General features: G+C 53.5%; 1 protein-coding gene across 5 annotated transcripts in view; it reads left to right on the top strand.

Moving 5' to 3' along the window:
- Nucleotides 1-10,000, top strand: part of LOC125959089 (uncharacterized) — a 153,859-nt gene that overhangs the window by 69,133 nt on the left and 74,726 nt on the right. For all 5 annotated transcript variants that reach the window (XM_049691885.1, XM_049691877.1, XM_049691902.1 and 2 more), the window contains one exon: nucleotides 1,195-1,242. In XM_049691885.1, coding sequence (XP_049547842.1) covers nucleotides 1,195-1,242 — 48 coding nt within the window. The remainder of the gene's footprint in view (nucleotides 1-1,194; nucleotides 1,243-10,000) is intronic.

Genomic DNA, 10,000 nt, shown 5'->3' with positions numbered 1-10,000 from the left:
GTTTCGAAGGGATGGGGCCGCTTTTCGCGTGGCTGGCGCTGATTGCCGACTGGCTGGCTAGGCCAACCACCAGCCCCATACCTTTCTCATTCGTCATCCCCACCCCGCCGCCGTAACCAGTAGTCTAAAGGGGTTGCACAATTTTTATAATATCCTTTTTTTTTCTCGTGGATTTACCGTGCGTGCGTGAACATGTGTGTGTGTGTGTATGTGTGCAGGCATGTGTCTATGCTGTTTGGTTTGGTTTTGAATGTCCTTTATCCCGCTCTCGCTATTTTTCTCTTTTTCGTTTCAGAGTAACCGTATTAGATGGGGGAGGGTAAGAGAGAAGGAGGGCTACCCCCGTTATGGGGATGGCTAGAGATAGCTGGCTATTATTTTCCCTCGGCGTCACGTGGAAATTAGAATTAATTTCGTGCGCTGCCACTTGATTGATGGGGTAGCCCGTCCGGCCCCAACCCCTACCCCACTCCCTAATCCGGTCACGGTTGCCGGTGTGCCCGGGAGTGTGGTTCGGTCCGGTGAGCGATAATGCCCGCCTCGAGTGCTTCGACAGTGGTTTGTATTTATTTTTGGAAAATAAATATACTCTCCACTCTCCACTCTCTCCGTGGGACCACAAGAGGGGTAGGGGGTTGCAAAAAAACCAAAATCATCCCCCGGAGGCTGGATGAGGCTGAGTGTAATTTGATTTGCTCCTTCTGTTCCGCAATTAATTACTAACTGCGCGGTCGATGAGAGTAGAGAGAGGCCCACTTGGCCCTGCCTCCCACTACCCTTCACAAGAGGATATTTCTGGGTGTGTTTGTGTGTGAGAGAGAGTTGTGAAATCTTCATTTTATGGCCTCAAAGGTGGATATCGGAGAAAACAACAACTAGAGAATAGCGGCGCGGGTTTCCCATTTTAGCTTCGATTTCCGTTCAACTCTTTGTTCTTTTTCGCGTTCTTTTACTCGTTTTCGTTTTCCTGTTTTCCCATTGCGCCCCATTTTCCCCTGGAAATTCCCATTGAATTCCCTTGTAGCCCTTTTCCTTTCCTGGAGAACGGAATGTTCGTTCCTCCCTTTCTCGTGGGGGGAATTGTCCCAAGGGAGCTGCTACATTTATGACACGTTCCGGTTTTCTTATCATCACTCATATGTTCTCTCTCTCTCTCTCTCTCTTTCTTTCTCTTCTTATCACTCATCGCAACAGTTTCTCGGTTACTCGGGCAGTGGCGGCAGTGGCCGTGGACGATCGAGGGTAAGTACGACATACGAGCTTTTCCCAGCAGCAGCAGCAGCAGCAGATTTTCCGAAGCAGCAGCAGTGCCCATGGCATGGAGCTGCATCCTTTCAGCGTTCAACCCTTCGCCACGAAACTGGCCACGAAACGAAATCAAAATGAAGTGCCTCTGGGGTGATGGTGGGAAGGGGTAGCATGTAGTAGACTAAATCTTTCGGTTCGGTGTTGAGGGAAACGAAGAAGAAGAAGAAGAAGAAGAAGAAGAAGAAGATGATGATGAAAAGGATGCAGGAAAAGAGGAAGGCACACAGTAAAAAAAACCCCACAGAAAATACGCCAACGAAGAAGATGCCTTCTTTGACCGTTCCTCCCCCCGATGGCCTTCGCTGCTCGAGCGAGCGAGCGAGGCTCGAGTGTGCATTCATCAGGGGCTGATGTGCTCTATGGTGCTTCAGCGCCACCGCGATCCCTCTCCGCGTTCCTCTCTTTTGCTTACTGCGCGCTCCCGTTTGTTACGAAACCGTTCAAGGCGGCAGCAGCCAGACGTTGCTTCCTGTGTGCTACTGCCCCCCCCGGGGGCTTGTCCCTCCTCCTCCTCCACCTCCTCATCCGCCACTCTCTTCCTAACAACGTCCTCAGTCACGCGGAAGGTCCTGCTGCAGTCCCGCACAATGTGCACAATGTGCAGCGCAGCGTAGAGCGCGCGCTGGCGTGCTGCTGCCTCACGTATGTGTGTGTCGCGCACGCGTGTGTGTGTATGCGGCAGTTGAAGGGCGCTTCTTGCCTTGAGATCCTTTTTTCCGCGGGCTTTGCTCCCGCCACTCTCCCCGAGCACGATCCGATCCGACGGCCACAGTTCGACCGTGTGGTCGAACAAAATTCAACCGCAAGCCGCGTGGTTACGCCACCCTTCCACGATTTTTTTTTTGCAAAGCATTTCGCCTTCCACTAGTTCAACAAGCACACACACACACCGTTCATTTCAAATTCATTTCGAAATCGGTCATCTCCCAAGGCAGACTTACCGCGAACCGCTTCAATTCGCAAGCTCTGAGAGAGAGTTCTTTCCCTACTTTTCTCTCTTCTTCTCTGTTTCTCTCTCTTTCTCTCTCTCTCTTCTCTTCTACTTGATAGTGATGGGATCCTGGATGGAGCTAGGATTTGTTTTTTCCCTCTGATCCTGTGCTACAACCCCAGATCCTGTCCGACTTACGACGATGCCTTTGATCCTTCCCAAGTGATGGAGGGTGGAGAGGGTGGTTTTTTTTTGGTTTTTTTTTGTTCAAAAGTTGACATCGGACACCCAGATTTCGAGCAGCGGGCTCTCTGTCCCTTGCACTTCACAGTCCTTGGCGGAGAAGCGTAATTCAATCAACTAGTCTGCTCGGCCCGGCTCCATTAATTGGTTTCGCGTAGCAGCAGGGGGGGTGCGACACGCACATTATGGAGCACAGAGCAGCAGTGCCGCTACGATGCTAAGCAACCCGGCATAGCGACGAGCGAAACGGGAAGAGGGAGTACGGTTGAGGAGGGGGGGACATAATTGATGCGCACCGCATACCATAATAGCAACCCCCCTTCCCATCGACGAGAGGGTGCTATGGGGGATGGTTTTTTTTTCTTTCAACCAATTTCGGTCACCGAATCCCAATCTACTCGGTGGGGGGGAGGGTGAGGGAGAGGGGGGCATTGTTGCCGTCGCTAATGACCACGATCGGTCGAGGGGTGGCAAGAAGAAGGGTTGCGAAATAAAAAAAAAACCGGCGACCCACATACACACGCAATGCAAAGCACATGAACGGCATGAGCGAACCACCAACGTATGCAACGCGGCACACGCGTCTGGAATGTGCTAGCCCTGGCTGCTGCTGCTGCTGCTGGCGCTAAACCACACCTCCCCCTTTGATGGACGAATGATGACGTGAAGGGATGTGGCGCGGGCGCGCAATGCGTTGCGTGTTTTGATGCAGGATGCTCGAGTCGGCAGGCTTCGGCTCATGATTATGCTGCCGCTGCAATGCTGTCCTGTTGCAGCAGCAGCAGCAGCAGCAACAACAACAACATTCCATGAATTCGAGGGCTGGATTGCCCCCGGGGAGGGGGTAATCTCGAATTACGTCATAAAACACCCCCCCCCCCTCCCCGGTGAACCTACCCCCGTCGCTTTGCTGCACAAAGCTGCAAGTTCCAGATAATAAATTTGAACGGCTAGAATGGGGGGGAGAAAAAAACGGTAAAAGAACCCTGTACTCGTCGGGGGTGCCAGAGGGGTGCCAGGGGGGGTGAGAGTGTGCAACAATCACGGTTTTCGGTCGCCAGTTTTGCCCAATTATTTTTGTAAGCTCGTTAGCGGTACACCGAGCTCTAAGCCCGCGCCGCGCGCGCGCACGAAAACTTTTAATTGAAAGCACAAAATCGCTGCGACTGCCGCGAGAGTGACGCGAGTGCATCAGTGCAGTAGGTAGTAGCAGCAGTAGCAGCAGCAGCAGCCGACTCCATGCACAGTCACCATGGAACCGGCTGCACTGCCATGCCCTCACGGTTTGCATTCGATTGAACTTTTGCGCAAAAGCATTTGCTGCTGCTGCTCCAGATGCTGCCTCCAGATCGCTTTTGTTGTTGTGCAGAAATGCAAATGCTGTAGCCGAAGCGAAGGGATGGTTAGGGAGGGGAGGAGAGGGGAGTGCCCGTTTTTCGGGGATGAAGTTGCGGCGCACCAGCAGCAGCAGCAGTGCCCAGGCCGTGCGCTGTACTGTGTGTCAGTATTTCGTGTCTGTGTGTGTGTCGACATGTTCGCTGCACACTGTCCCTCTTTTTCTCTTTCTTTTTCTCTCTCGCTCTCTAGAGGGATTCTACCGGAGGGTGCACAGAAGGGTGGATGTGGTGGGGGTGAATTACAGATTACATGAATTATCCTACGTTCAGCCCGTTGCTGTTGTTGTTGTTGTTGTTGGTCGCTGCCATGGTAGCGCCTTCCGCCATCCGTGATCCGACGGTGCTGCAGTTGTTGTCACACCCTCCACTGCACACCCTTTCCCTGCACCCAGGAAGCAAACTGGGATGCAAGGTTCCAGTGGTTCTAGCTACCTAACTAACACATTGACGACGCTCGGCGAGCGCGCCGCCAAGTAAATTGAAGAGAAACCACAAAAACTGGGCGCTGAGCTCCGGGTTTTCCAACGAATTTCCACTCTTTGCCCCCTTCTCCCCCAACCCGGGGTGTTAAGGACTGTGGTTGGTGCCCGGGAGTCGACAATCGAGGGCTGCGGAGAGGCTCCGGCATTCTGACAAATGGTAGCGACATCGTCGCAGCGAGCGCACAGCCCTCAATCCCGCCACCCCCTTCCCCCGTCCCATTCACCATCACCGTCACGCAATGGAGTGGTTGCTGGTATCCGTCGTGCATCTCGATTTCAAAGTGGAATTCCAAATTTTCCCACCGAGCAGCAACACGTCACCAAGACCGGTGCGCGCGCGACGGTTTGTTGTGTGTGTGTGTGTGTGTGTGTGTGTGTGTGTATGCTTAATTTAAATCACTGAGATTGCCAGAATATAAACCCACAGTTGGACGGAGGTGCTAAGGGATGGGGATGCGAGTAAGGAATGAGAGAGAGAGAGAGAGAGAGAGAGAGAAAAAGAGAGAGAGAGAGAGAGAGAGAAAGAGAGAAAAGGATTGCGCAACCAGGAGCTTCGAGAGGCTCTCGTCGCGATGGTTTTGCAAAGAAACATAGATTACTCCCGAACCGGGGGGGGGGGGGGCCTGACGGGAGGGGGGTGCAGGGTGGAAGTGTAAGGGAGCATTCCCCTATCCCCCCCCCCCCCCCCCCCAACCAAACTGCGGTGTTGTAAATCTCGCCGAATTTACAAAACCCGTTATCCGAATGTTGACACCCATAACTCGTTGCATAATTCATGAGGTCCTCCCCAATGAGCACGGGCTCACGGGACCCATGTCGATGCTGCTACTGCTGCTGCTGCTGCGATGGTGTCTGGGTTCTCTCTCTCTCTCTCTCTCGCTCGCTTTATCGCCTTCGTCCACCGGACAAACCGCGCGAAACCTAGGACCGAGAAGCACGAGTCCGAAATCCGCAAAAGTTCGACCCGGGCGCGGCAAACTTTACGGTCGCTGGCGCTAGTTTTGCTGCTCCTGCTGCTGTTGGCTATCAGCTCACTAGCTCGCGCTGGTCGCTCACAGTAGAGTGTGTATGGTTATACACCGATACCGTCTGGCCGGGGGTTTTGCGAGTCGATTGTTTGCCGTGTACGCGATAGCGCGACCATTGCGTCGTCTGCCCGCGACAACGACGACGACAACAACAACCGTTACTAGTAGTGGTTTTGGGTGCTGATGGTACCGTGCAGCCCTATTGTGGCAGGTGGCAGGAGGTGGTTTAACAGGGGATTTAATCAAATGCAGAGCAGCGCAAATCGAATTAGGGGAGCAGCGCGCTGTTGCAGGCCTTGGGTGTTGCTGTGAGTGCGCTCATCGCATTCGCATTCGCATTCGCGCTTGGTCATCTGTGACAATCTGCTGGTTTCGGCACAACGTTCACCCGGGGGGGTGGGAGCGCACCCCCCCGCGCTTGATTCGATTGTTTTTCGGCTGTCGGCCTCGTTGTTGAAGTGTTCTGTGCGCCAGCGACACTTCAGGTTCTGAGCTGGAAGAGAGCTGAGAGAGAGAGAGTGATAGAGAGAAAGAGAGAGAGAGAGAGAGAGCGACTGGAAGAGAGAAAGAGAGAGAGAGAGAGAGAGAGAAACTTCGTTGAAAGGTTTATAAACCGAGCAGCAGCAGCAGAAGCTCTGTTGGTCAGTAGCAAGAGGGCCGCGAGCCGCGCAATCCGCCCGGATTATCCACCCTGTGGCCGGCCCCGGTAATACCCGTGATACCCGTAACCCCCCTTCAACCGGTGGTATCCGATGCAGCTCCGATAGCAGGGCGATTAGCGATGCGTCGATGCTTTTGCTGGCGAACGAGTCAACTTTCACGTCATATGCTCCCAAACGTCTGGGCTCTATCCGGACGTTTTAAAGTTTTTCGCATAACTTACGAGTGCCGAGAACACCGAACACGACGACAACGACATGCACGCGCTGTAGTTGCGACGCACAATTAGGAACCGAGGACACACACACACACGCTGTGTCTGGTGTAACATGTCCCGCGCACCAACTGCCCGGGGGAGGGGCTTTGTTTGACTTACCCCATGCCCAGAGTCCAGCCCGGGTCTCATATGAGGTACTTGATTAGAAGCAGGTATATGATACACCGGGGAGGATACATCCCCCACCACCACCACCACCAACCCCCTGCACCCTTGCATGCGAACTGCGAATCAAGGATCCCGACGGATCTTTGAATGCATGTCTCCCGTGCAGAAGAGGAGTCCCATTTGCATGGGGATGGGCCCTCTACCCCCTCCCCCTCCCCGTTTTCACCCCTCTTACTACCGAGCCCATTGTCTGAACTGTGAACGTATGTACGTTTGTCGCGGACGTTTCTCACTGCTTCACAGATCACATTACAAAACCATCACACCTGACGTTCGCTGTCAAGAGTTTCATCCCTACCGCGGGCGCGTCCTCGCCGCCGCCGCCGCCGCCACCCCTCTCGAAACTTGCTCCTCTTGTAGCGCTTGTCACATCCAAGAGGGTGCAGCTGGTAGCAATATGTGTATGTGTGTGTGTGTGTGTGACGGTGTCGCGATGTTAAGTGTTTCTGCGGTGCGCTAGCCAGGTAGCCCCCGGGGCGAAGGGGATGACTCTTCACTTCTTTTACCCGCAGCGCGCTCCCCTTTTATGATTTTGGCTTTTTGTTTATACCTTTCGCCGTCGTCGTCGTCGTCGTCGTCGTCGTCGTCGGTTGATCCCCTTGTAGCCAGCGGTTGAGGTTCTCAAGGCCGGCAGGTCCCCACTCAAGGGGGATGCTCCCAGAGGGGGGATGCTCAAGGGGATGTTCGCTTGTCGTGGAGACGGTATGGTTTTGCAAAAAATAAAAATGGCATAGAGAGATAGAGGGAGAAAGAGAGGGAGAAAGGGAGAGAGAAAGAGAGAAGGAGAGAGAGAGAGAGAGAGAGAGAGAGAGAGAGAGAGAGAGAGAAAGTTTCAAGTATTTATTTAAATAAAGGGCCCGGTCTTAAACCAAAGCGTCAAGCAGCTTTTTCATGCCTCCTTTTTGGTTTCTTCTGGTTCCCAATTTATCTCACCATTGAGAGCGGGAGGGAGGAAGAATCAGTTTCAGTTGCACCGCACTCCTCACCACGCCGCAATACTTGCGGCATGGCTCTCTTGCGTATTATCCGGATGATTATTATAATCATAAGTCGCGCGAGCGCGCGGCGCGCGTGAAAACGCGAGGACATCAGAGGGACCATTTGGGGAAGAGAAAATCACAAAATAAAAGTCCACGCAAAGAGAAAGAGAGTCGTCTGGCTGCGGTGGGTCAACCGGGGGCCTCCTGGCCGAGGCCTGAGCACTGAGCGGATTATGTCCGAGGCGATCCGCAACGAGGACGCGACGCGTGGCGCTTCGTCCGTCCGCTTTGGGGACGGGATTTGCTTGACAGCTTGAAATGGTCGGGGTGGTGGTGGTGGTGGTGGTGGTGGTTCTGTGCGGTTCTGTTGCGGTTTTTGCACGCGCTCGAGGGATTAGTGCCAGCGAACGGGAAAGCTGCGATGGGAACACGACGGCCGGTCAAAAAAAAAAAAAACACCTTCTAAACGAGTGTGCGAGAGAGAAAGAGAGAGAGAGAGAGAGAGAGAGAGAGAGAGAGAGAGAGAGAGAGAGAGAGAGAGAGAGAGAAAGGGAATAGACAGAGGGTGGGGAGATGGAATAGATTTTTAAAAAAACACACAGAACCAACACAAACAAACACAAACCAAATTCTCTGGGAGTCGAGGAGTCGGCTCCAAGTTTTTGACCCGACCTCCCGGCCATTAGGAATGATTTGATGATTTTTGGTGGGCAGGCGAGCGGGAAAACAAAAAAAGCGCGCGTGGAAAGCGAGGTTTTCCACGACAGATTTTCGCGAATTATCCACCTGTCGCCTCGCCACTGGCTCTCTTTCTCTCGTTGCTCCCTTTCGATGACGCAATCAGGACGTCCCTGAGGGGGCTGAGAGCGAGGGAAAAGGGGTCCCCGCGGGGTACAGCAATAATCATTGAAACTCTGTGGTGGCCCGTCCCGAGGGACTGATTGAAAAACAAAAAAACCCACCGCGCCACCTAAGGTGTGTCCCTGTAACCCACTCCACACACACACACACACACACACACACACACACACACACACACACACACACACACACACACACACACACACACACACACACACACACACACACACACACACACACACACACACACACACACACACACACACACACACACACACACACACACACACTTCTCTTTCTTTACGAGCGAAGGTGGTAGCGGAATCGAAGGCTAAGGCACTCCTGGGGCCCCCCGGGCAAGCGGAAAATAATTTTCTTCCGATAAATGCATTATTTCCGCCACCGGATTATGCTGCTGCTGCTGCTGCTACCGCTCAGGTCACGTCTCGAAAACTACTACCCCAACCCTGGCAGTAGTAGTAGTAGCAGCAGCACGAAAAGCGCGAGATAGGTATTGAGGGGTGGAGGGAAAAGGGAGTAGGATGTTGCCTTCGAGCTTTAGAAGAAGATCGATCACTTAGAGCCAGAGCCTAAGGGTGTGAAGGGTGAAGAAGAGGAAGGAAATGAGAGGGGGAGGGAAGGGGTTGCTAACCCAAAACCCCGGAGCAGTTGCAACAGTTGCAGCAGTTGCCAGAAGATGTCATACCGTGCCAAGGGCCGCAGTAGACCCGGCCGGAAACGGATGGTGATGATTTCCGGCGAGCGAAAGGACCTCACACACACACACACACACACACACACACACACACACACACACACATACATACAGAGACACAGACAGAGATCGCTTGTTCGCTTCGCTCTTGGCGATGGCGTTTGATGGATATTGCTCCATTTCTTGGATTTATCTTCTTCCTTTTTCCTGCCGCTCTGTGATGAAGCCGGCGTCCTGAGAGTTCTCCCTGGCGTCCTGGCCTGGCCTGGCCGGTGGTAGCAGCCACCAGGACAAAAGCCATCATCGAAGTGATTTCCGGTACGGCGCTCGTCTCGCTCTAGCACCGGCGACGATTCGTCGCCGCCAGTTTCGTGTGTTTTTGTCTCCCATCCTGACGATGACAAAACCAAGGGTGTATTCGGGGGAGTGCGGGGATGCGGGGATGCGGGGGGTGTGGGGAATCACCGAAGCAGATTGTAACCTTTCAGGGAGCGCATCCGCCAACCACCGGTTTCGGTGACTGCTTCGCAATAAACCAAACTTTACAATGACTGACAACAATGGCGCTACCGAAGGAGGAAGCAGTCCGGCATATCCGGTTTTGTGGCGGTCTCTCCGTTGGCCGGAGTTAGCTGGGAGTCTCGGATGCGGTGCGTAACGTGCCCATCAGAACTACTGCTCCGGAATTGAGTTCGATACTTCAAAGTTTGACCAACAAGTCAAGCGTTCGGACTTCCTTGATGTCTCACCAAATTGACAATGACGTCTTCAACCCCTGGGTTTTCATCCACCTCCCCAGACTGCTTGTTCCTGCTGGTGGTCACACTCATACCGCCTTCACCGTCACGTAAGTGAAGTGGCAATTTGTCGCGTATTATCCAGCTCGTTGACGCATTGCGCAGCAAACACCTCTACATACCGCACCCCCCACCCCAAAAACCCCGTTTCCG

The sequence above is a fragment of the Anopheles darlingi genome, chromosome X (assembly GCF_943734745.1).
Source record: "Anopheles darlingi chromosome X, idAnoDarlMG_H_01, whole genome shotgun sequence".
Classification (NCBI taxonomy): domain Eukaryota; kingdom Metazoa; phylum Arthropoda; class Insecta; order Diptera; family Culicidae; genus Anopheles; species Anopheles darlingi.
The sequence above is the reverse complement of the archived record's forward strand: the minus strand, read 5'-3'. Positions and strand labels throughout refer to the sequence as shown.